The 27280-nt window shown below is 35.1% G+C and overlaps 2 protein-coding genes and 1 pseudogene across 2 annotated transcripts; 1 reads left to right on the forward strand and 2 right to left on the reverse strand.

The window, feature by feature from the left end:
- The first annotated feature begins 409 nt into the window (after nucleotides 1–409).
- LOC120253667 (glucosidase 2 subunit beta-like) lies at nucleotides 410–6562 on the forward strand. Its single transcript, XM_039261952.1, has 15 exons — nucleotides 410–560; nucleotides 652–765; nucleotides 867–962; nucleotides 1370–1609; nucleotides 2200–2375; nucleotides 3517–3609; nucleotides 4017–4368; nucleotides 4476–4580; nucleotides 4653–4754; nucleotides 5300–5357; nucleotides 5464–5532; nucleotides 5865–5952; nucleotides 6041–6102; nucleotides 6177–6228; nucleotides 6313–6562. Exons 1-15 carry the CDS (start codon nucleotides 443–445, stop codon nucleotides 6373–6375), a joined length of 1788 nt encoding a protein of 595 aa, XP_039117886.1. The 5' UTR covers nucleotides 410–442; the 3' UTR covers nucleotides 6376–6562.
- A 1086-nt stretch (nucleotides 6563–7648) lies between these two features.
- Nucleotides 7649–11321, reverse strand: LOC120253668 (annotated as a pseudogene).
- Nucleotides 11322–18398: 7077 nt separating this feature from the next.
- Nucleotides 18399–20818, reverse strand: LOC120253669 (alpha-ketoglutarate-dependent dioxygenase alkB homolog 6-like). The gene is made up of 7 exons (XM_039261953.1): nucleotides 20671–20818; nucleotides 20525–20585; nucleotides 20389–20427; nucleotides 19465–19577; nucleotides 19089–19362; nucleotides 18893–18939; nucleotides 18399–18807 (listed from the first exon to the last, which is right to left on the reverse strand). Exons 1-7 carry the CDS (start codon nucleotides 20806–20808, stop codon nucleotides 18637–18639), a joined length of 843 nt encoding a protein of 280 aa, XP_039117887.1. The 5' UTR covers nucleotides 20809–20818; the 3' UTR covers nucleotides 18399–18636.
- Nucleotides 20819–27280: the final 6462 nt, after the last annotated feature.

Genomic DNA, 27280 nt, shown 5'->3' on the forward strand with positions numbered 1-27280 from the left:
ATGTGAGGTGGACAAATTGAAATTTAAGGGATATATTGTTCTAATTGGTGTTATGAAGGGCATAAACACAATTAGAAGTAGTTTCTAAAGTTTATGAAAAAAATTTAATAATAAATTTTTCATTTATTAACATTGGTTTTTTTTTTATAAAGTGTTCATTTAATTATGGAGGTGAGTTCGAACTTTAGCTCATACACATAGAGGTCACACATGTTATAGACCTCAATTTATCATGTAGGTATGTTTTTCACATAATACAAGTGACTTGTTTCTATTTATTAAAAAAAAAAAACACTGATTGGGAATTTTTGAACGTACAAGGGAGTAGCATGTAAAAATCCCAAAAATACAAAAATTTTGCAAGTTTGTCCTTATTTTCTTATTTATTTCTAAATTTTCATTACTGGAAACAAGCGCCGGTTTCCGATCTTCTTCTCCGGAAATGGGATTCATGGGAGCCGATCTTCGAGCCTCCCTCGCGATCGCATTGTTTTCTCTTCTTTGGGTTTCTGGATTTTCCGTTGTTCCTTCAAAGGATTCGCTGGGCATAGCTCCACAAGGTACAATTTTTCTTGAAAATTCCTGTTTTTTTTTCCCTTCATTTGGTTTGGAGATGGATTTTTGTGAAAATTTTTGGTTTTGATTCATTAGATGAGGGTTACTATAAGTCCAGTGTGATCCTATGCAAGGATAGATCGAAGAAATTCACCAAAGAGCAGCTCAACGATGATTTTTGTGATTGCCTGGATGGAACTGATGAACCTGGTCAGATAAACATTTCTGTTATTATTGGGGATTTTATGGTTTTTTTTTCCTTTGTTTGATTTGTAGTTTTGTTGGTGAGTTTTTCTTGTTTGGATTTGCAGGAACATCCGCCTGTCCAGAAGGGAAGTTTTATTGTCGGAATGCAGGTCATATCCCTCTTACAATCTTCTCTTCCAGAGTAAATGATGGTATTTGCGGTAAGATCAATTTTTTTTTCCTGTTGATAGTCTTGTGTGTTGTCTGTTATGCTCAAAGCAGTAATTAATCCTGGTTTTTCCTGAAATAATAATGAATCAATTGTAATGAAGGTTTGGTATGGGATAATTAGAGATTTATCACTGGTGAGTTTGGTGATGATTCTGTCATCCTTGGAAATATGGAAGGTTGAAATCATAGACAAAACTAGTCATACCAAGGTCTTTGATGTAATGGGCCAAAGGCCAGATAGAATCCATTTTAGAAAGATCAAATTATGGTTTTACCGTGATCTTAAGTTGCTGTTCTTCACTTGTCTTTAGCTAACCATTTAAGAAACTCTTTTCTTTCTGCAGTATAATTTGGGAATATACTAGTTATTATCTTGTATTCGTGTTCTTATATGCAGATTGCTGTGATGGGAGTGATGAATATCATAGCCACATGAAGTGCCCTAATACTTGTTGGGAAGCTGGGAGAGCAGCTCGAGAAAATTTGAAGAAGAGGATATCAACTTATCAGGAGGGAGTTCGGATACGGAAGGGGGATGTGGACAAGGCAAGACAAGCATTTGCTAAAGATGAGGCGGACTTGGCGAAACTAAAAGCTGAAGAGGAATCACTTAGTGCGCTTGTTCAGAAGCTTAAAGGTGTGACCTTGTTGATGGCCTATTCAGATATTGTGATTCAGGTTTTTTGTTTTCTTACATAGATATCATTATATAATATACCCCGCTCTTTACTGCATATTTTTAACATTACCATTCTTTAGTATTCAAATGATTCATATATTTTTAAGAAACTTGACTGAAAGGAGAGTTAGAGGTCCAAATCTGCATTCTGTCCACCTGATCTTAAGCAGCGATTTAGACTTGCTGGATCAACTTTATTGAAGTTATTAGGTTTTGAGCCATTGGATTGTTCTTAGCCATTTATTGTTTAGACCTTGTTAATTAGTTGTTAAAAAATCTATTATATCTTGAATTTTATATCTAGCTCTAGATCTGCACCATGCTCCTTTAGCAGTCTTTCTGAGCTTGAACCATGAACTTGTGGATTTTATCTGAGACTTCTCTGCTTTTTTAATTGATGAAAGAGAACTGGGTTAAAATGGAATACTGGTAATGCATATTAAGTGAACAAGATAAGCAAGTTACTTTTATTATATTGACCATGAACAGAGAAACATAATATCTGAATAATTTTCCTATTTTAGTGATTCTCAAAACTTGCTGTGCAGAAAACAAAGAACGGATAGAGAAGGCAGAGGAAGAAGAGCGTAAAAGAAAAGAGGAGGAGGAAAAGTGGATGAGGGAAGAAAGTGAGAAAGTCAATGTGCAAGAAATAGCTCCTGAAGAGACTTTGCACAGTAATGCTGAGGCTCTTCATGCTGAACTTTTAGCTTCTGCAGATAAGGTAAGTCCTTTTTTCCTTTATTTTTTTTGTACAGTAGACTTGCCTGCAACTTAGTAGGTAGGAATGGTATACTCTTGTTTGCAATTAATATTTTTGCATGCAAAGCTTGAGATGTATATGCAATCAGTAGATATAAGGATAATCTTGTTTGATTTGCATAACATATTGATTCTTTATTCATTGAAATGACAATTGCCTTTGCCAATCACATTTCAGTTAAATGGGTCTTATGTACACCAATTTGGAATTTTCCTTGTAGAATTTATGCCCACACATTTGCTTCACTTTCTAACTTGAAATAGTTTTATGCTTTTAGATATTTGTACAGGAGTGCACATTGCTGCTTAGAATCTGTGTTTGTATGGCTAAAAAGAGTAAATTTTTTTTTTCTAATTAAAGATGTTTTGATAGCATATTTGAGAGACATAGCTGAATCGCAAAAAGCTATCTGACTTATATTATTGCTTTATGTCCTTGTAAGTTTAAAAGTTTTCAGTCATGTTTCATTTGATATAATATGCTATTATATATATATTTTTGAAATACCAATTAATTAGAGGACTCCAATGATAAAGGAATAAGAGACTAAAACGTTCCTGTAGGAATTTTCGTGCTCATTGGTCTGATGGTTTCAGAGTTATAGATCTCCTTATTCTTTTTTTCATAAAAGGAAACATAAAATTTGGGTGTATTTTAAATGAACAGTGAAATGAGAGTTTTAAAGAACCTTGTAATAAAAAATTAATATGGTAGATATCTAGCAGGCCTTATGGCTCTTATCTGGCTGTAGTAAATTAAAGGGCTTGCTTGAGATGGCTATACTGTTGGTATCTGTCCCCATGTCTTTCTTATTCATTTTGCTCAATTTCTTAAATTTCTTTTGAAGTTTGCTCTCTGTTTTTTGATCTCTTGGAAGTACTATTTTATTTTAATTTGTTTGAAACATGTGGAGGAAAAATATGATGATATCGTGTGAAAACTGGAAATAATAATGATGCTAAAATTGGGGTGGTATCACCTAACAATGCTTTTCAAGTTTTGAGAAGTCCTTTATAATTGTGTGATTTTTGCTTGCCTTTTTTTTTGGTTTGGTCATAGACAATACTTTCAGCTTTCTTGACCTTTTTGATTCTTGTGTTAGCCTCTTGACGCTCAAGATGACCCATCACTTAAAGCTGAAGCTGGTGCTGTGAGTGAGGCTAAGGAAGTATCCCCTGAACATGTAACCGATCAGGTAACTGGAGTTGTTTCCCCAGTCATTTGACCTTTTGCAAATTTCAATTATTTTTGTAACCTGAGGTTTTCTTTACATTAAGTAAGCAGTTCTACCACATATTTCTTTTAAGCTTTTAATTGGTAAGAATGGACACATGACTCACTAAGACACTAGTGTAGCTATTGCCTTTACAATATAAGAAAACTGCACTGGGAGCTTGGGAATCCATTTAGTATATGTGCACATATTTATATATCTGATACACTGATCCATCCACTTAAACTTGTATATAAGCATTTATATCGTAACTGTATGTTTTATGTAACAGTTATATATATTGTATAATCATCCATGTGCATGTATAATCAAATTAAATAGTTTCTTGGAATTGAATTGATATCTATTGACTTGATCTAATCTTTCAGGTGCAAGAAAACGTTGATATGGAGAAGTTGTCAAAGGAAGAGTTGGGTCGTCTTGTGGCTTCTCGATGGACTGGTGAAAATGCTGCACAAAAGATGGATGTAGATACTACCACTAAAGAAGAGCATAATGATGATAATAATCTTGATACATCAAACAGTGGCAATGTACGAGGCGATGATGATGATAGTTATACTTCAGGAATAGATGCAGATAGCAAGTATGATGGTGATGATGATGAGGAGGAGGATGATGATGACGATGATGATGATGATATTTCAGATGATGAATTTGAAGATGTTGATACTAGTAGATCTTTTAACTCTGATAATGATGAGAAAGCTGAAGTTTCAGGTTTGTTTTTGGTGTTGTTCAATAGGAATAATCTATTTCGTTCTTCAAATTATATTTTGTCTGTTTATGTCTTGAGAAGTTTGTTTTTAATGGTTCTACGAATCCAGATTTGACTAGCTCATCTACATCATCTTGGCTGGAAAAGCTTCAGCAAACCGTCCAAAATGTTTTACAGGCTTTTAACTTTTTCAAGACTCCAGTGGAAATATCAGGTAGTTTTTCCTATTGTGAATTGTTAAAGACAAATGAAGAGATTGCTCATCTTATATAATTTTTCCTTCCAGAGGGTGCTCGTGTTCGGAAAGAATATGATGATTTGAGCTCAAAGTTGTCAAAACTTCGATCAAGAATTGCTCGTCTTACTGATATGCTAAAGCATGACTTCGGTGAGTAGGATATAGTGTATGAGTCATATAACAATTTATAGTTTCTGCTGATTTCTATAAATTTTGCTTTCATCTGTACATACAAATTTATTTTCTTAATTGGCAGCATTGCATTTGACAACTTGAATATGGGAGATGGATGCTTAGTCAAATTTTTTGATTGCTTCTATTCATGTATAATTACTATTTTTAACATAAATTGAGCACTTGAGAAAGTTAGGTCACCTAATTCTCTGACATTGATAACCCGTTTGCAAGTTTTATCCCTCTTGCTTTTATTTTCATGCAAACTTTGCAAGTGCAAGATTTTAAATTATTTGTTTACTTATGGAGTTTAATTCTATATATAGTGGTATTAGCTGCACCTCCAGTATGATCAAGTCATCTCAATCAACTACCTGTTAATTTCTCATTCTATGAAAAAGTTCCACTTAGGTTAAGATGGCTTGAGGCTTTTTTAAGCAAAGAGAAAAATGAGAAATTTTTAAAAGCTTACGTTTTCAAAGAGATGCCCTGATTGCAGAATTCTGTTATCCATTAACTAGGAAAGGAGAAGGAATTTTACTCATTCTATGACCACTGCTTTGAGAGCAAGCGGAACAAGTACGTGCGGTGTTTCTTTTTCATCTTCTAACCGTTAGGTTTTCCTTGGTATAGATAATAATAATGTTTCATCCAATACTTGTGTGTTTGACAATTCTCTTTGTAGGTATATTTACAAGGTTTGTCCATTCAAGGAGGCCACCCAGGTTGAAGGCCATAGTACCACACGATTGGGGTAAGTTTCACCGTCTGAGCTATTTTTCTCATTACAATAAGATAATTGTAACCCAAAGATCATGGTCTTGTCCTGGCTGTCCTCCTTTACTGCTGTACATGGTAACCAAGTAAATCTTATTCATACATTTGACCTGTTTTTTGTTGCATAGTCATACAATGTTCTTATTTTATGACAGCATCGCCTTTTTTCAGACTGAGGGCATTGTGGATTCTAGTGTATGACTGTTGTCTTGGGTTTTCACATTTTATAAAATTGGAACATATGTGATATCAATCATTCTCCTGAACTCAAAAATAAAACATCAGTGCTCATCTCGTTTCTCTGAGCAGGAACTGGGATAAATTCGAAGACTCATACAGAATCATGCAATTTTCTAGAGGTGCGAGATGCTGGAATGGCCCTGATAGAAGCTTAAAGGTGCATTGATGATTTCTGATGAAAACTAGCTTTTTTTTTTCTTTGCTCGATGCGATACAGACCTTCATCACAGACTTTACTCCTTCAGGTTAGGCTCTGGTGTGGATTGAAAAATGAGCTTACTGATATAGATGAACCAAGCCGATGCGAGTAAGAAATTTTTTTTTATCATAGTCTTGAATTTTTCGATAATATAATCTTGCATATACTGCTGTTCATTATAGATACAAAGCCATGCTTTCAACACCTGCAGTATGTACAGAAGAAAAGCTACAGGTACTTCATTCTGCTATCTAACTCCAAAGTTGCTCTTATTTTCTTCAGCAAACTTTGAAGTTTGGATCATCGTAAATATTACAGGAACTGCAGCAGAAACTAGAACAAATGAACTCCAATCAACCGTTGCCGCACGATGAGCTTTGAACTTTTCAGTAGAGGATTGTCAATCTTGGAAGGACCAAGAATTTTTGAGGCAGCATGATACTCGTTTGTGCTCGTGAAGTTTATATTTATTAAGTTAATTAAATCAATAGTTATTCAAGAGATTGTACAATGATATTGATTGTGAAAAATTGATGAAAAAAAAAGAAATTATTTTGAATTTGAATCAGTTTTTGTACTAGCGTCAGTTTAATCAAATCAGATGGCGTTTAATATTGCTAATTATATTATTTTAATTGATGAAATCTTTGATGAACGTATCACTGAAAATAATAGTGTGGCACGGAGGGTGTCAACTATCTTATTTTTATTTTTATTATTTTTTTAAGTGGATAAATTAGAATAGCAATAAAGACGGAAGAAACAAGTGCAAAAACGGAAATGTATTTGTAAATTTTAACAAGAGTTATTCTGTTAGATATTTTTGTTAAGTTATCACTTAAAAAATGTTTTTTTTTAATCATGATTGTTCAAGCATTAAAGCATTAATAAGGTAATTTATATCAAGTTTAACATTTAAAAACTTAGGAGTATCTAATCCAATTTATGGTAAGTAAAGGGGATTTTTTTTTTTATAAAAAAAATAGTTGACACTAATGCTACACAAAATATTGTGCAACACTACTCAAAATTAAAAATTTTTAATTAATGACAAGTGTACATTAACATATATATATTTTTTTAAAATAGTAAATATATTAATTTGCATAATTAAATAACTTAAATCTTGTAATAAGTTATGAGAACTACATAGGCTTTAATTATTTTTCATCCAAGAGGATGTGTAGGCAACTTAATTCAATAGATAAGCAAACTAAATGCAATCCTTTCATTTTTTTTACTTCTTTTGAATTATTTTAACTTATTTTAAATTCTCGTATTTATTAAGAATTACTTTTAAACTTTTGATTTTTCAAAATATATTTTTTTAAATTTTTATTTATTATTTAATAATTTAACAACCTGGGTTAAATCCGGGTCATCTTAAGATAACCCATGATCCTCCAAGCCTGCCTAGCCAACTCGGCTTGGTGGTATACTGTATGCTAGGCCGATTACAGGTTTTGTAGGTCTGGTTAATTTGCTTGTATCCTCTCCATTTGCGGCATTAGTTTTTGAAAAGGTGGATAAACCACTTCACATTAAAACATAAGGAGATACAAAAGATACCAACCACTAGCTGTGGTAAAGTACAACAACAAAAGAACAACAAAAAGGGCAACAACCCACAGGAACACTAGCACTCGATCATAACCTAGCCAAAGTCAGGAACATACTTCTCCACAGAGATCCGAGTCTCATCAAAATCTTGAGCACGAGGCCCAAGAAACTCCAGACTTTTTTTAACCGTGCTGATGTCGTCCTCCATCTTCGCTCTAACACCCTCTGCGAAAGAAGAGCACCATGATACAAGAATGCGATCAATTTTCACAATGAGACCGTGAGTAGGCAAGTAATTGGCATTAGTTTTCCAATAAAACCTTGTATCATATAATATCAGTTGATTTTTTTATTGAATAAATGCGATTTATTTGATTTCTATTTTAAGAAATCCGATGCAAGAAAAGGAGTCAAGGTCATGCATGGTTTTTTACTTGTGGCTCTTGCAAAAGGTCCATCTCCTACACTCCTACTCCCGCTATCTTTTAAGAATCTTTTCTCAAACAAAAGAAACACAGCTAAGGCAAAGTTCTTGATGTTCTTCCATGGCAATTTTTTTTTTTATAAATACTATAATTGCTGCCTCATGCAGGGGTGTTAAAGAGACCGACATGCAGGGACGGATCTTGGACTTTTCTTTAGGAAACAAAATAATATTAAATATATAAAAAATATAATGAAACATAAGTGCATCAAAAGTTTTTATAATATGAAAGTAACATATTACAATTACTTTCTGCGTGTTTTCATTGTTTGAAAATGATGTAGGATTTTTCTATTCTCAATACTACAAAATATTTCTTTTTCTATAAAAGAGTTATTATTTTTTTGAGTTAAATGTGGATAAACCACAAATTTATTGAAATAAAAACAGAAGTACAGGGGTAGAGTCATCTCTCACCAGTGGTGAGGAAGTACAAAGAAACAGTAAAGGAGAAACAGAAAGTACAGAGAAATAACAGAAAATACTAAGGAGACGGAAGATGCCGTATGACATCTCAGGCCTGCTTAGATGGACGTAAGGAACACCTACTCCTGTGCGGCACCGTAGTCGGGATCACCAGCTGCGGTAGATTCTCTGGCGCTAAGGAAGTTGAGAGAGCGCTTAATTTTCTGCGAGGCTTTATTGAGAAATTGCTGGTGCCTATCAGCAGCTGTTGAGAACCAAGACAGAAGCATGTTAACAATTTTAGAATGATATTGTAAGGCGGTAAAGCATTCATTTGAAAAATACGAGTATTTCATTCAATCCAGATGTTCCACAGGACAGCTCGGGAGATGAGATCCCAGAGAGTTCGGTGCTGAGAAATAAGGGATGGTAACCAAGAGGTCCAAAGTGAAGGAATTGACTGTGGTGGGGGATTGAGGTTTAAGGTATGAGTAAAGAAATCCCAGATTCGTTTAGAAAAATCGCAGTTGAGGAAAAGGTGATTCGGATTTTCGGTGGCATTGTGACAGAGAACACATGTGTCTGAGGTGTTATGAGATAAGCACCCTTTCTTGAAAAGATTTGCAAGAGTAAGGATCTTATCCTCCCCGGTGAGCCAGCAAAAAAGGGTAATTTTACTAGGGCAACGGATTTTCCAGAAATAAGGGTAGTGCAGGCTTCGCAAGCCACCATCAATAAGGAATTTGTAGAATGATTTGACAGTGAAAGTTTCGCTTTTTTTTGGGGCCCAAGAAGTAAAGTCGTCCTGGTTAAGAGAACAATCAGGAATGATCTCAAGAAGAGAAGATAACATATCAGGAGAGTTAGAGGAAAAAACAATCTCCGGATATTCATCCAAGATTCTTCCATTCGGTTGCCAGAACCATTTTTATAAGCTACAAAATGAAATTAACATCCTAGTTGAAGCGTATTTATTTGATGTTTGAGATCCAATGAAGATGAAGAAATGAGAATTATATTAAAATGATTCTGAGCTTAGCATCAAATACCTGAATAGAATTGGATAGGATATGATTTTAAAATAATTCTGATACAAAGATTTAAAAAAAAGGGATTTGGATTGTAAATACATACTTGGCTTCTAGCGAGTAACAACTCAATAGCGAGGATTAAAGCTCTCTGATTCCATAATTCGCACCTCTGATTCCAAGCTTTAGAATAGCAAACGAATGATAATACATAAAAAATTGAATTAATTTTTTTTAATATAAATCCTTAGAAAATTTTTTATTTGTGGGGAGCTTAGGAGTGTCCCTGCTTCTATTAGTGATTTGTGTGTGTGTGTGTGGGAAACATCGAGAAAACCTTTTATTTTACTTTGGGACCTGCTTGAGAGAGCAATCACCTAGAACATTTGGAATGAAAGAAATGCGCGCATTTTTAACTACAACTGTCTTTCGATTAATTCAATTATTATAAAAATTGCTCATATACTTCTTTTGTGGTTTTATGCAGCCCCTGATTCCAAGAAGGCTAGATTAGAGGAGCCTTTAGCAAAGGTCAAGCGTAGCCTCGAGTTTCTCTCCTCCAGGGACGCGGCGCCAAGTGTCCCCCCTGAGCCCTCCCCGAACCCTGGCGAGCTTTAGTTGTTGTTAGTGCTGTCCATCCCTGGAGGCCTCCTCCTCTAGGGTGTGTTTAGTTAGTTTCAATGTTGTGACCACCTCTGGTTGTTTTCTTTTTTTTTTCTTTGGCTTGTGCTGTCGTTTGCCCCCAGGAAAAAGTGAGTTTAATTTGTATGTTGTCTTTTTCCTCAATGCATGTGGTTTATCCATTTTTTTAAAATATTTAATTTATATAGATTTTATTTCATAATTTACTCAATCTGCCCCTTTGGCCTCTCTAATACAATTTGTTTTCAAAAGATCCCTCTAGTATTCAGATTGGCTAAATTTAGTCCTTCACCCCGATGTTCGTCCCATTTTCCGTTAATCCTTACTGACGTGGCAGTTTTATCATTACAATATCATTAAAAAAATAGCTTTTAATATAATCAAAAGTTTTTAAGGTTAATTAAAATGCTAAAATCTTCTAGGCTAATCAAAATATTGCTTTCGAATAAACTTTGCTGCGAAGCAAGCTTCGCTATTAATTCGATACCGATAATATCAGGTTAGAGCTATGACCGATTGAATAGCCTCATTTCGAACACCAAACTCAACAAGAGCTTCAACATTGGGTATCACTCTGTTTTCCAATTCAAACCCTAGAATTTGGGGTTGTCTCTTAATCAATCTACAAGTCTTGGCAAACCAATGCGCACAAGGTGTTCGATCAAAGGCTTGATTACTATTCTCCCACTCGCATTCCCAGCAATTCAGGAAATTTAGTAAGAATTCGCCCAATTTCTCTCATTGCAATGCCAATTCCAACCAAATAAGCAACGGAAGTGCTCATTGTGCCTTCAAAGCTTGAACCTTAGCAACTTTGGGTACTTCTCAAGAACCCTAGGGATGTCTCCAGCTTTGATATCCATGCCTTGCAGGAACTTCACAACGGGAGCGAGATTAATGATGACGCTGGAATGGAGTACCTGGGGATACCTTTGGAGGAACTCGGTGAAGGTGGATTTGGGAATGCCGAGCTTGCCAAGGTAGTCGAGGACGAGGATCATGTTCTTCTTGACACTACATTCGAGGACGAGTGCATAGTTGTTGATGTCGTCAAGGGTAAGGCCAAAGGAATACAGGAAATCAATGCGATCGTGCATGACTTCAACGGTGACGGGGAGCTCCAGACCTTCAAGCTCTTCGGGGACGATGCTGATGGAGCGGAGGAAGTCGTAGACACAGACGCGGTTTCTAGCACTTTGGATCTTCATCTGTTGGAGGCTGGGGAGGGGGTAGAGGATGGAAGGGGAGGGGGTGAGGCGCGGATGTATGAGCGACGGGGAGACGGGTGGGGCTTCACGAGTTGCATGCAGAGTGAGGAGAAAAGTGAGGGTTTCACCATGGTGGTGGTCACTATGGATTTCATGGTGAGCTCTAGAGATTGCATAGAGAATTGAAGGAGAAGATAGAGAGGAGATAAATCTTACCCGTCACCTTAAAATTTTTTGATTAGATTAAAAAACTATTTTTTAATGATAAAATTACCACGTCAGCAGAGATGGATGGAAAATGGACGGAAAATGGGATGGATGTCGGGGCGAGGGACTAAATTTAGCCAATCTATATTAGAGGGACTAAAAAGGGAGATTGAGTAAATTACAAGGACTAAATAAAGTATTATGACATATATATATATAGGGTAAATTTCCTGTGAGGTCACCAAACTATTGCCAAATATCAAAAGGGATACTCAACTTTAATTCGTATCTTTTTTTGGTATCATAATTTGATTTTGCTTCAACGGGAGAGTATTCGCTTCCGATGATAATTTTCTAACGTGGCCACCGGAACGACCATGTGAGCAACTTACGATAGCTCATTTGCTGATGTGGAAGCCCCAACGAGGCTGTTATAATCCTCATCACCCTTTTTAATCCACCTCACCCCGTTTGTGGCCACATCATCATCCTTCCCACTTCTCTTCTTCTCCCTTTTCTTCGTCTCCTGCCCTCTCTTCTCATTCTCAATCTCCTGGTTTTGTCCTTTTCTTTCTTTTTTTTCCTCCTTCTTATTCTTCTTCACTTCTCAAACCTGAACACAGAATCGCAGTAAGGGCTCCTTAATAAAGTCAACGGCAGTGGATAAGGTTGTGTAGACGGTGGCGCAGTTATGTAGATGAAGAAAAGGATGAGGCTGGAGGAAAGATCTTTGGAGATTTTTGCCGGAGAAATGAAGGAGAGAAAGAAAAGAAGGTAGAAGAGGACGTGGGGAAAGAGCGGAAGTTGGAGGGGAGGATGCCGGGGATCTTGGCAGCTTTTAGAAGGAGGAATGGGCTCGGTCGGAGTAGACTTCTAGGTTGGAGGCACAGTGATCACGAGTGAGGGTGAGTGTTTTTTCATGGGCGGCGAGCATGGTGCAGAGAATGGCTTCGCAAGTGGTGCCTTAGAGGACGCCACCACCAGTGCCGGAGGAGAAGATGAAGGAGGAGGGTATGATGAGAGCTTTGGCGAGCCAGTCTATGATGATGGATTCGAGCTCGGTGATGGAAGGGGAGGAGAGCCAAGTGGAAGGGATGACTTTGAGGCCGGAGCAAGAAGACGAAGTACAAGAAGGAGAATAAGAAAACCATGAGATTAAGAGGAAGAACAGAGGGCAGACGAAGAAGAAGAAGGGTGGGAGGTTGATGTGGCAAAAAAATGCTTACATGGATTAATTGATTAAACTATTCTTGCTGGCTTTTCCATGTCAGCAAATCATTTGTCAAAATCCATGCCATGTGGTCGTTCCGGCGGCCATGTCATCAATTTCTCATCGGAAATGAATGGTTACCCTCCCATTGAAATGAAATCATAGTGTGGTACTCAAAAAGATACGAATTACAGACGGGTATCCATTTTGATATTTGACCATAGTTTGGTGACCTACTAGGATTTTTACCCTACATATATAAAAATTTGCTTAAGAGCACTTTGCATTTTTTTAATCTGTGATCCTTTCTGTCAAGTTCATAGCTTCGTTGTCTTCTTCTTGTGGCCACCGTCCGCTTGCTCTCCTCTTAGATCGCACGACTCGTGGCAAAGGAGACAGGAAAGGGATTGTCAAAGGTTTCTCCATCTTGATCTTTAAGTTTTGATGATATATAAACTTTGATATTTACTTAAATAACTTTTCCTGAAGGTATATATTCAGATCTTTGATTTTAGTGCTTACTTTTGTGAGAGGATTTTGAAAAAGGTGGATAAACCACTTCAATTAGAAATTGTGAGAGGATTTTCAAATCTTTGTTTTCATATACTTGTTGAATTTTTCTTTTCTTTAAATTAGAGATATTTCTGTTAATTTAGTTTGTCTTGCAATTATACTCATAAACACTTGTTTCTTTCGGAATAACCTCTACACCAGGGCAATTAAGTCAAAGTATTATTTCAAACTGATTTCTTGTTAAATGGTTACTATAACAACCAGTTTACAAAGGATTTCTCCAATGGCAGCTCAAGGTAACTAGAGGCCTAAAGCGAAATTTTACAATAAAATCTTTTAATTTTTTTAATAAAAATTAAATTTAAATAAAATTTAATTTCAATAAATATCTATTTGAGATGTTTATTTATCTTTTTACATGCTACTAAACTTGTGATGAAGGGATATATTTAAAATTTATAAGCAAAACTCAACAAAGTGAAAATATAAAAAAAAATTACAACTATATAAAAACTACAAAAGCTCTTATTTATAATTAAAATAAATAAATATTATATTAATTTTGGAGAAGAAAAATGCATAAAAAAATCCAGAGGATCAGAATAAAATTTTGAAAAATTAGTTACAGAAGATATGAGACTGATTAAGCATTAAAATAAAAATATTTAATTTTTTATGATATTATTTAAATTTTAAAAATTAGCTAGGATTATAAAACATTAATTAAATATTAAATTAAAATATTTTTATATTACAATAATTACTTAGAGTCCTTCAAAATTTTGAGTTGTTAAAATTATTGTTAAAAAAAAAAATCTAAATGAAAGATGAGGCCTTAAAAAAATTGGGGCCTAAAGCAATTGCTTCATTTGCCTTACCCTTGAGCCGGCCCTGGATTTCTCTAATAGAAAATGTTAGCGGTGAATCAATTCTCATGTTTGACATGTATGAGCATTAATCTAGTATTCTGGAGAATATAAAATAAGGAATGCGTCATTATATAAAATTTATGGAATTATTTTTAAATATACATTTTAATAGATAATTTTTTATATTTCTTTTAGTAATTGGGTGGTTTTTTTCACTGTTTCCATAATGAATTGTAGTTTATCTTTTTTTTTTAAATAGTAATTAGGTATATAATATTCCTATTATTAGTATTAGTAACATATTCTAAAAATATATTTTTTGTATGTCATATAAAAATTGAATTATTCTCGAATTTATATTCATAATCTACGTGGCTAAAAATTCAACATTCTCATGTAGGAGTAATATTTTAAACCCTGTACCACACATCTTCAGGGTGTTTATCCAATAGAAAGATGGAGAACGAGTTCAATATTGGTCTTTATGACTGATCCTATTTTACATATTATGATTTTTTTAGCAACGTAGAAAGATGGAGAAAGATGGAGAAGGATTCCCCGACCCACTTACATCTCTATATACAACACCAAGCAAGGGTGGGTGGTGAGGGGGTTTCAGTCCCCCTCGGGTCAGGTGAGGTTGCTTTCCGGCACCTAATAAGGTTTTTTATATGTATATTAATATTTTGATAATGTTTTGTTTGTATTTAGTTATTATGTAATGTGAATGTGCTTGAGTGGTTGGTGAGAGTTGGTTGATAAGAGCCCACCATGGTTCAAATCTCGTTGGTTGCAATGTTAAGTTTTTGATACTTTTAGTAATTATAAAAATTTTAAAAAAAATTAAGTTGATAATGTGGCATTGAAATTTCAAAATTTTAATAATAATTTATGAATAACATTAATAAAATTTATAAAAACAATTTAATAATTAATAAAAAAAATTAAGTTGATAATGTGGCATGACAAATATAAATTAGTTGTTATAATATAATAATATACATATTAGAGTGAATGAATTATAATTTAGTTGTATATAATTGCTTTTTGTAGTAGTAATAATTATAATTAATATATTTTTTTTATTGTAAGTACATTCAAATTATAGTTACATTATTAAACTATTTTTTACTGTAGAGATATATATATATATATATATATATATATATATATAATATTTTGACTTCAACGCTTTTTACTTGTGAGTTCTAGTTCCGCATTGACGCCAAGTCCTATTACTAGACTTCAACAATGCTGATTTTAAGTTTGTTTTTATAAATGTTTATGATGACAAGATGTTTTCCCGCCATTTGACTGAAAATTTAAAGATATAGCTATATATATATAGTGATAAGTAATTAGGTTGTAATTTAAAATCTTGAAATTACACATAACGGATTTGGATTGTATGTTCAAATATTAATTGTCACCTTTTTTTTAAAAAAAATTATTTAGCTCTTATTGCTAATTTTATGTTTAAACTTTGGTAACATATTTTTTTTCATTTGATAGAGTGAATAAATTGCAAATGCATTAAAAGAGAAAAACAAATAAAAAAAAAAGAGATAACAGTCCCGCGGTACAAAAGAAGAAAAAAAAAAATTTAAAAAATCTACTGGGAATGAAGACAACAATAAGAAAAACAATAGATATCCCCAATCAGGGAAATATGCTCCTTCTAGGGAACAAGGAAGCAAATAGGCTACTCGGTAGCGTCAACTAGACCATTTTCATGGGCGCGCCCCTCTTATATGGAAGGCCCTGAGAATCGACTACTCCTGATAATAGTAACCGAATACTATATGTTAGTTCCTCCGGTGTGGTTTGTGGGTATTAAGTAACACTTAAGCACTCATAGAAGTCTCACACAAACCAATAAAGAAAAAAAGCACACAAACAAAACACAAGGAGACACACAACGTTGGTAACCCTGGGTCAAGGCCCACTCGCCTACGTGCAGGGGGCCAAGCCCGGAGATAAACAATCCACTAAAAGAGGTAAAAAATAGATGAGTACAAACACTTGTCACTCACACTCTCAACAATAAAGATCACTACCCTCTCTAGATTGTTTGGTGCTCACACACTTTTCCTCAAAAGAGTCACTCAAGAGTCACACCTACAATCTACGAGCAAGGTAGCTTATATAGACGCCTCAACGTCCCAAATATAGCACATACCTCTTTTAGAATCTCCACGCTACTAATTTAAAAAAACCCGCTAGGGATTAGTCGCTGCAACTCCCGTTGTAACATGAATTGCAATATGGCCCTGATCACGACTTGACCGAAGTTCCAGTTACGTTGCAGGACGACCTCAAGACCCATCAACCTCCCGGTCATGCTTAGTCCGAGTCGATGCGACCAAATCTCCCGATCCCGATCGCCGGCAACTAGCCTACCTCCTCAGTTCCTCATCACGCAGTCCCCTCGCAAGGGGCGCATGTCCTTGTGGGTCTTCCATGAAACTTGCCAAACTTAGTCTTCAATTCACCTAAATTTGGTCTTCAAAGATTCTCCAAACTTGATCTTCAATTCACCCAAGTTTGGTCCTCAAATCTTGCCTTCAATAGACTTCAATCAATCCTTATGAAGGATTCTTCAAATCATATCTTCATTTACACCATGAATAAATCTTTCTTTAATTAAGCTCCACCATATTTAGTCTTCAATCAAATCACCTAAATATGGTCTTGATATGATCTTGTCTTCAAGTTGTAATGCATTGCCAAAAATAACTCCACCAAGATCTTTAAGATAGCTTAATCATGATCTTCAAGATATTTGGCTCAATGTTAGAGACTTACTAAAAATAGCTCCATCAAGATCTTTAAGATGTTTGCCTTGCACTCCAAGTCTCCTTGCCATATCACCATGCTTGCCACATCATCAATTATGCTTTGTCACCTTGGTTGCCACGTCACTTGGTTTAGGTGTCAAATCATGCCAATAAATAGTGCGGTTGCACTAACACTATAGCTTCTTTTTTTTTTACAGGAGTTTTGGAAACCCATAAAAGGAAAATGTAACAAACTTTAAAAAACAAGGTGCATAATGAAATTGGAATAGGATTAAAAATACAATTATTTCTTCTTAGCCAAATTTGCCAATCAATTACTTTTGCAAGCAGAGAATATGCCGACCTATCTTGAAGACCTAATCCCTGGCATCAACCTCCTAGAGGACAACAATCTAGTTTGGTGTCATACTAAGACCTAGAACCTAAGCATAATGATTTTAGGTGGAAGTCACAAAAGTGATTCTAGGTGAAATAACTTTCTTATCTTTTATTTGTAGGAGTAATACTCCAAACAGTCCCTTTACTTTTCTAAATGTGTCCGTTTGGTCCCTCTACTTGTTTTTGTGTCCCCTACTTTTCTAAAACACGGCTCATTAGTCTATGAGTAACAAACCATCATATTTTATAAAAGTAGTCCCCTACTTTTTTAAAATATGATGGTCTATTACTCTTGGACTAATGGAGCGTGTTATATAAAAGTAGATGGACCAAAAAAGCACGAAAATAAGTAGGAGGACCAAACGGACACATTTTGAAAAATAGAGGGACTGTTTGGAGTATCACTCCTTATTAGTATAATATCTATTTTGTAATGTATATTATTATATATTAGATTATATAATTAATCTTCAAAAATAAAACATGGATTTTTATTAAAAATCAAAGATTCTCGTATTTCATATCTAGTATTTAATAATATATATCAAACTATTATACAAGGACTAAAATAATTTATATACCCCTATGAAAAGGATATTTATTCATGTACCCTTACAAATTAGTCTAATTCGTTTATATACTTTCAGATTAAAATTCAATTAAAAATTGTATAAAAAATGAATTATTCTTCTTTTCTCTCTATTCATTTTGATTAAAAAAAAGCCAAAAATTAATATAGTATATTTTCTTATTAATTAATTTTAATTATAAGATCATATAATTAAATCAAAATATTTTGGAGGTTTATATAAACAAATATGATTTTTATAATAGTATAGTAGCAATTATATGCTTTTACAGGCAAACAATTTTCTCATTAAAGTAATAAATGTTGCCCTAGATGAGATGCTGAATAATATTTGGAAAAAGAGTGCAAGTAGAAACCCTTTTATTTTTACTTTTTATGAACTAAAAACATGAATTAAACCAATGCTTATTGGTTTACTGGCACAAAATCTCTTGTGTAGGATATTTGTTTAGGGGAGAAACTAAGATTGAACCCCAAAATTCATGTAAAGTGAAAGTACAAATGTTTTTCTGGAGTCACCTCAACTCACTATCTGTTTAAAACCAGATAGATCACCAAATCTCAAATAAAATCTAGACACAAATCTGAACACCTCTGCACTCTCAAAGTGATGTTTGTCACTGCATCGGCAGATAAAGAGTGTTGCTATACATCAGAAACAAATAAATCATAGATGAACACTACTCTAGTGATTGTTCATAAAATGACTACAATATGATTGTTTAGATCCTTGAAACGCTCATAATATATCTTAGAACTTGAACAGGTTCTTGTGAACTTTCAGCACCAGACGACATGTTAATGAGACTCTAGTATCAGTTCGTTTAAAGCCGGTTTCATCTATGGCATGGTTAGACTCAGCTTCTAAGCTCAAAGAGGGTTCTTGTTTTTGTAGTTTCATGCACTCCGAAACATTTACAACCTGAGAGAAAAATGGCAAAGACAAGAAAAATGATGTGTTAATTGAATATGTAAAGATCTAGCTAGAAAGAAAGATTCGGTCATACCTTATCTAATCTATGAAGTTTAGTATCTTGTATGCCATGCAAGTAATCTGAACAATGAAAGCAAATAAACATTCACATAATGAGCAAGTAATTTCGAGAGCTATTTTTTTTAGTCTGATATCAGAGTTTCAGCATGTAATCTAAAAGGTAGTGAAGGTAACTTGAAAAAGAAGTGCTAATCTGATAAAAGTCATACCAGAATATGCCTGATCTTTGAATATCAACAAACTGCATGGCATCAGAAGAAGTGAACACGGAGATATGCTGTCCTTCGGTGTGTTTAACAATCCATCATGTCGCTCATCATGTTCGGCTTCCTCTGCTTTGCTCTGAATTGTTAACTCTTCACCTGAAGATTCTTTACTTGCACATTCTCTTAATCTTGGATGTGGAGTAAAATCAATCACAACAGGTGACTTGAGAGATAATATTGCAACAACAGGAAAATAGGCAGGACCATCTTGGTGCGGCTGATATGAGGTGAGTTCAGAGTTATGCCAATTAATATTGTCCAAAAGAAACATGACAAGAAAAAAATGGAGCTTATCAAATCAAAATCTTTAGATACAGACCATAATGCCCTGATTCGGAAGATATTCGTTGATGAGTACATGGTTGAGTTCTGATGGAAACAAGCCCGTACACTGACGAATGCGCCCAGTGACCTTTTTCAACCAAGCAGGCACTACAACAATATAAATTAGTTAACACGTTTCCTGGGTGTATGATATTAGGGGATGTGTCAGGTAAATAATTAATTAAATGAAAAGCAGTTCTTTTTTCGGATGAACAACAAGCATGCTGCAAACTTTCAATAAAAAATTCATCAAAATAGTAAGAATAAATAACTACAATGATGCTCATTGCTCACTCTCTTTGTCTGGTTTTTCTTCGCATCAGATAAATCTATTTTCTAGAGTCGTGCTTCAGTTCATCAGATTGGGTTTCACTCAATTGCCAATAACTCAACTTGCAAGAATGTTCCTAGCTCCAATAAAATTCAGTACTTGCAATGCTTTCAGGTTGATTAGTTTTATGCAATCATAAGAACCAGAATGTAGCCAAGACTTTCGAGTAAAACATGGAATTTTATCCTTTATATCCCACTCAAAGATTTCAACAGAAAATTTATCTTCAGTTCAAAACACATTGCTATTATACATCACTTTCATGTTAAGGAAATTCAAAACAGGTTCAACGTCGTACATTTTAACATCAAGTCTACATAAAAAAAGATCACAAAGCATAAACAAAAGAAGTTGTGTTGAATCAGAAAATCCAGGAAGCTAGGCAATTCTACAAACAGTTGAAGGTCACTAAATAAAAGCTAGGATATACCAAGAAAACAGCACCTCTAGTCAAATTCAACTCATTCATCCAACTACAACCAGATATTTTTAGAATTAGAACTTGAAAAAAAAATACTACAATTAAAATAAACATTGAACCAAATTCAAATAATAAAGAAAAGCACAAATCAATCTTTTGTCACTCACACTCTTGTGGCAAGAGTCCCTTTTCATGGACAACTCCTCCTGTCATTCAAACACCAGCAACAAAACATCATTACACAAACAATGTAATAAATCAAAGAAAATAAATAAAAAAAATACAAGTTTTTATACGTCATACCCCAGTTCTGCAACCTCCTGTTTTTCAGGTTTTTCCACTTGGATGTTGGTACCTCATAAATCTGTATTAGAACAAAAAGCAATCCCCGTTACCAAAAAAGGACGAGGATTTTGAAGAATGATAAAACACATGGATGGAAATATTACATGGTGGAGAAGTTGGGATTGCTCAGAGTCAGCGATGAAGTTTGGGATGTAGATCAAAGTAGGAAGATCACCCACAACATAGTCCTTGATTTTCAATTCTTGTTGATCACTCGGTTTATCATCGGCAAACTCCATCATACTTTTCAACTTCAGTGGTCGATTAGTATGTCTGTTTTGTTTGATATATATATATATATATATATATAATTGTTATAAACAAATATTTTAATCGGACGCTCATCTGTAGCAATTCATCGTAGTGGCAGGCATTACTTATAAGAATCTCTGATATCATCAGTAGCAGCATACACCGTAGGTACCGCCCATGTAGTATCGTAGCATCGGCGGATCGATGCATTATTCCACCAACCGTAGAGTGGTAATCGCTTGATCGAATCGATCCCCGGCTGCTCATTCAACTTTTTGTAACCCTATAAATACCCCCTCATTTTTGTATATTTTGAGACATAGAAAAGAGAAGAGAAAGAAAAAGAAAGAAATAAAAAGAAGAAAGTAAGAAGAAGCTAATTCTTCGTGGCTGGTAGAATACTCGCTCTCTATTCTTATTACTATCTTTACATTTATAACATATATATTCTTAATACGTTATCAGCACGAATTTGCTCATATGATTTTAATTTTCTTTGACTCATCTAATATATATGTTATATATGTGGAATCCATTTCTAACACTGAATGCAGGAAGGATCGACAGGTAATATAATACTAGCAAACCATACATTTTATTCAGTCAACAATACATAAGATTTTCTTAGAAGCATACATAAAAAACATACAGTACTAAAGCCACTAAGGCTAATATTGCCAGTACTTTTAAAATAAACAAGAAAAACAATAATATTATTATTACAATGAGGTTTTCCATCAAATCCAAATTAGCAAGCATCATCTTCGCGGCGACCCTCCGATCCCGGGCGATCGTTGACAAAATCGTAAAAACCTCACGGCCCTTTTTTCTCCGTCGCCCTTTCTCTCACTCCGCCGGCTTTCTCCGGTCAACTCGGGCTCGGCTTTTTCTCCGTTAGGCAACTCGCCGACTTTTTCTCCGTCGACCCCCTATTTTCTTCTCTCCACTATTTTTACTTCTTCTTCCCTTTTTAACTTATAATCACTTTCAAACAAATTTTTAATTCCCAATGTCGCAATAATCGTAGCGTATGAACAAGATCAAGATACATGAAGCAAGACTGCATATGAACAGGGCATCAGTATACATGAATAGATCGTATACATGAACGAGACCGTATACATGAACAAAGTATAGATGCTTTTATGTTTTATTCCGTACTCTCTATTCTAATTACATGTTGTATTATTATTTTGAAGAGAAAAATGGCAAATATTGCAAAAGAGAATTTGAGGGCCCTTCAAATCTCGGGGAGCAATTATATATCCCTGAGCCTCGATATCAAGCTCCATCCGAAAGCAAGAAACCCGAGTAAAACTATCTGAGGCTAATAACAACGAGCCTAGTGATAATAAGGCGAGGCCTTAATATTTATAAGGCATCATATCGATGATGGCCCTGAAGAATGAATACTTGACCATCGAGGATCCACGGGAATTGTGGTTATCCCCCGAAAGAGAGATTTGAACATCTCGAGAATGGTCTACTTGCCCAAAGCACGCAATGATTGGTCAAGCCTCGTGTTTCAAGATTTTAAAAGCGTCAAGAATATAATTCCGAGCTATTTAAAAATTGTTTTCGATGATTGCCTCTGTGGAGAAAGCATGATGATGTAAGGAATGATGCTCGAGAAAAACATTTACAACATTTCACGCATCGTAAATGTTATATTACAACAACAATATAGAGAAAAAGAATTTTTACAAAATTCTCTCGAATTAATTTCTTGTCTCCTCGGGCGGAGCAAAACAATGAATCGTTGATGCGGGAATCATCAATCTCGACCATCCGGATCGAAAGCACCACCGCTGAAAATTAATTTTTGGGCAAAGAAGATGGCGTGGTCGCGGTGCTAGTTTTAAAACCGCGGTGGACGAGGAAATTATGGTGGTCGAGGACTCACGCGGGTCGTAGTGGGGGTGCCGAAATAATATCGGACCACGCGATAACTGTAATCGATGTACATCAACGTAAGCAACAAAGCCACAAGACGGGGTTAGAGACAAAGAAAGATACATGCTATCGTTGGCACTGGAAGGTCATTGGTCCGAATTTGCGAGGGACCCCAAAACATTTTGTCCATCTTTACCAAGAATCACTTAAAAACAAGAAAGGTAAAGATATTGAGACAAATTTTGCTGACAACCCCATAGTTGATCCAATTGAGGATAATTCCATAAATAATTTAAATGTAACTGAAAATACATATTTAGATATGTCGATTTTCTATAGACTAGTTTTGTAATATGTCTTTATGTTTTATTAAATTATGTTTTTCTTTTGTTTTTGTTAGAATATGGGTCGATGATGAATGCATTATTGATCATGGACAACACATACTATTTTGACAAGAAAAATATATTTTATATCCTTATCAATGAGAAAGGCATATATAGCATACAATAGCGTGGTCATCGACCGGGTTGAAGGTTCTGAGAAGCGCATTGATGTTGCCAAATGGAACATCCTCTGCAGATGAAAAATGCTCTCTATTCCCCTAAGTCTAGAAGGAACCTTTTTAAGCTTTAAAGATATACGCCCTCAATGGATATCATTTTAGAGACGGTTGATAAGGAAGGAAAAGAATATCTTTTATATTACACAAGTCATTTCATGCCAAAAACGTGTACTTGAAAGCTTTTCCTGATATCCTCGGGGATTATATTTTACACGTATTAAAAGTGATGGAATAACATACGGTATTAACCCAGAAGGTTAATGACCCAGAGATATTTAAAATATGGCATGAAAGACTTGGACATCCGGGAGCTATTATGTTGCTACCCGGATTATTACTAGTTCTCATGGACACCCACCGAAGGATTATAAAATCCTAACACATAATGAATATGCATGTTCAGCATGTTCAATGGGAAAAGCTAATAACCGCATCTTCTATAACAAAGGTGATCGGTGAATCTCCTAAATTTTTAGAAAGAATACAAGGAGACATTTTGCGGACCAATACATCCATCATGTGGACCATTTAGGTATTTTATGGTTTTAATCGATGCATCGACTAGATGGTCCCATGTTTCACTTCGTCTCACAAGGAATGTAGCATTTGCAAGGTTATTGGCACAAATTATCGGGCTTAAAGCACAATTTCGGATTATCCCATAAAGACAATTCGTCTTGATAATCGTTGGGTGAATTTTTCATCAAAATCATTTTATGATTATCAGTATGGCGGTTGAATACATGTTGAGCATCCAGATGGCTCATGTACATACCCAAAATGGGTTAAGCGAGTCATTAATTAAAAGACTCCGGATTATCGCCCAGTCCAATGTTATTAAGGGACGTAAACGCCTACAAGTGCGTGGGGTCATGCTATTTTGCATGTCTGCAGCTTTTAATACGGATCCGACCCACGCATGTAATTCATATTCACCACACCAACTTGTTATGGGTAAAGAGCCCCGATATTTCATATATAAGAATATTTGGTTGATGCAGTATATGTGCAATACCACCACCAAATCGTACAAAAATGGGTCCACAACGCAGACTTGTATATATGTTGGTTATGATTCCCCTTCAATTATCACGATATTTAGAACCATTAATCAGGGGGATGTATTTACTTGCAAGATTTAGCTGATTGTCATTTTGATGAATCGTCTTCCCTGCATTAGGGGAGAAATGATTACTCAAAATGAGCAAAAAGAAATTGATTGAATGCATCACGATTACATACATATGATCCTCGTACTCAATGAATGTGAACTTGAAGTTCAAAAGGATCATTAAATTGCAAAAATATTGCAAATGAAATACCCGATGCATTCACTCGATACTAAAATGGTAACTAAATCATATATCCAGACTCGCTAATGCTCCTGCAAGAATTGAGATTCTAAGAATCCATTGAAAGAAAATCAAGTAGAAAAATAAAACCACGACAAAAACGCTGGAAGACCAATTGGTGCTAAAAGATTCACTCTAGAAAAGAGCGCAGAAAATAAAGATAAGGATCTCCCGTATGAAAAGGGAGAGGAAATTATAAAACCCTCGTAACAAGTTAATGAAGAATCAACGGGGGATGATATTTCGAAAATGTTGAAAAGTCAATTTGCTATGTAGATGATGTGTCAAAGATCGAATCCAAGCATGAGACCGAAAATAAAATGATATATCTCATCTACAATGTGGCTGCAGATATAGAAATAAATACTGCGATAATGATCCGAGCCACGATCCATTGAAGAATGTCGACAAAGAAATGATTGGCCAAAATGGAAAGAAGCTCATCCAGTCGAGCTAAATTTCTATCAAAACGTGAGGGTGTTTTGGAGCCGATAGTGCCAACACCGGAAGGATAAAAACCATCGGTTATAAATGGGTGTTTGTGAGAAAAAGAAATGAAAATAATCAAAATTATGAGATACAAAAGCAAGACTGGTTGCTCAAGGTTTTTCTCAAACGCCTCGGTATTGACTATGAAGAGACATACTCTCGTGAATGGATGGAATTACTTTTTAGATTTTTAATCGCCATGGCGAGTAAGTAATAAATTAGATATGTGATTGATGGATGTTGTCACAGAGATATCTCAGTATGGATTACTTGAAAATGACATATATATGAAAATCCCTCGAAGGATATAGAAAAACAAACATTACAAATAATCATCATTTATACTCTATTAAATTACGTAGATCTCTTTATGGGTTAAAACAATCGGACGGATGCGTATAACCGCCTCAGCTGAATATCTTATAAAAAGAAGGGTACCAAAATGATAATATATGTCCATGTGTGTTTATTAAAAGTTATACTAACTGCTTTTGTTGTGATAGCGTAAGATATGTGGATGATTTAAATCTAGAGGCACTCCTTCCAAATCGCAGAATCACAGATCATATTTGAAAAAGAATTTGAAATGAAAAGATCTGGGAAAGACCAAATTCGCCTAGGTATACAAACTCGAAAGCACTTATCCTCGTGAATATTTGTGCATCAATCAACCTATACTGTAAAAAGGTGTCAAGAGATTCAATATGGAGAAGGCTTATCCACCGAGCACGCCAATGGTCGTCCGAACTCTTGATGTTCACAAAAGATCCACTTTCGCCCACCGGAAGAAGGAGAGATCATTCTTGGTCCGAAAACTCCATATTTATGCAATCGCTGCATTAATGTATCTTGCAAATAATACGAGACCGATATAGCTTTTGCAGAAATCTTCTAGCAAGATACGCTTCTACACCGACATCTAAGACACCGGAAAGGAATAAAAGATGTGCTACGTTATTTACTTAGGAACCACAGATCTGGGTTTATTCTATCGACAAGAATCTTCATCCAACCTCGCTGTGTTTTGTCGACAGCTGGTATCCGTCTCGATCCTCACAAAGGGCGATCCTCGCATCGGATACATGTTTTCTTACAATGGTACAAATTTATCTCATGGCGTTCCACAAAACAAACTCTTATGACTACTTCATCAAATCATGCCGAAATTCTAGCTCTCCATGAAGCAAGTCGTGAAATGCCAATGGTTACGATCTACGATTGGGCATATACTGATCCTCAAGAAATTACCATCAAGAACAACAAATGCTACAAGAATTTATGAAGACAATGCGATTCTGTATTTCTCAAATACAGAGGAGGTTATATTAAAGGTACTGAATCGCAAGCATATATCACCAAAATTTTTCTACACTCATGATCTCCGGAAAGAAGGCGTTATAGAGTTCAAAAAGATTCAATCCGAAAGGAGAATCAAGCTGCATCTATTCACAAAAATCACTTCCTAAGTGCATTCACCAAAGACTCATATACAAAATCGGGATGAGAAGACTTAAGGATGTAAGTACTTGATATAAATTAAAAGTTATTTATTTGAGGGTAGATCAGACTTTTCCTTCGCCAAGTGTTTTGTCCCAATGGGTTTTTCCGAGGCAAGGTTTTTAATGAGGCAAGAATCCCTCAAAATGTAGGATAGTGTACTCTTTTTCCTTAGCTAGGTTTTTATCCCACTCGGTTTTTCCCGGCAAGGTTTTAACGAGCGCATATCCTTTGGTCGCAGGCATCCAAGGGGAGTAGTTATAAACAAATATTTTAATGGACGCCATCAGCAATTCACCGTAGCAGACCCGGCATTACTTATAGTAATTTCTAGATATCACCGTAGCGTACCGCAACACTCGTAGCACGCCTTCATGTGGTACTCGTAGCACGCCCGGCATCAAGTACTTATTCCACCAACCAGAGTATTTTTGGACCGCCGGATCGAATTCGATCCTGGCCGTTCATTCAACTTTTGTAACCCTATAAATACCCCCCTCATTTTGTATATTTTGAGACATAGAAAAGAGAAGAGAAAGAAAAAGAAAGTTAAAGAAGAAAAGAGAAGCATAATTCTTCGTGTCTTTGGCTATTTGTAAATACTCCTACCTCTATTCTTATTACTATCTTTACATTTATAATATATATATTCTTAATAATAATAAT

The sequence above is a fragment of the Dioscorea cayenensis genome, unplaced genomic scaffold (genome assembly GCF_009730915.1).
Source record: "Dioscorea cayenensis subsp. rotundata cultivar TDr96_F1 unplaced genomic scaffold, TDr96_F1_v2_PseudoChromosome.rev07_lg8_w22 25.fasta BLBR01000153.1, whole genome shotgun sequence".
NCBI lineage: Eukaryota > Viridiplantae > Streptophyta > Magnoliopsida > Dioscoreales > Dioscoreaceae > Dioscorea > Dioscorea cayenensis.

What these genes read in the sequence shown, in the direction of transcription:
- LOC120253667 (XM_039261952.1), top strand. Translation starts at nt 443, where the DNA reads ATGGGATTCATGGGAGCCGATCTTCGAGCCTCCCTCGCGATCGCATTG. An exon ending in GCTGGGCATAGCTCCACAAG is followed by an intron (nt 561 to 651) that starts GTACAATTTTTC and finishes TTGATTCATTAG; the next exon opens with ATGAGGGTTACTATAAGTCC. An exon ending in TTTTAGCTTCTGCAGATAAG is followed by an intron (nt 2,376 to 3,516) that starts GTAAGTCCTTTT and finishes TTCTTGTGTTAG; the next exon opens with CCTCTTGACGCTCAAGATGA.
- LOC120253669 (XM_039261953.1), bottom strand. Translation starts at nt 20,808, where the DNA reads ATGATGGAGTTTGCCGATGATAAACCGAGTGATCAACAAGAATTGAAA. An exon ending in AATCCCAACTTCTCCACCAT is followed by an intron (nt 20,586 to 20,670) that starts GTAATATTTCCA and finishes GTTCTAATACAG; the next exon opens with ATTTATGAGGTACCAACATC. An exon ending in GGGACTCTTGCCACAAGAGT is followed by an intron (nt 19,578 to 20,388) that starts GTGAGTGACAAA and finishes ATATTGTTGTAG; the next exon opens with TGCCTGCTTGGTTGAAAAAG.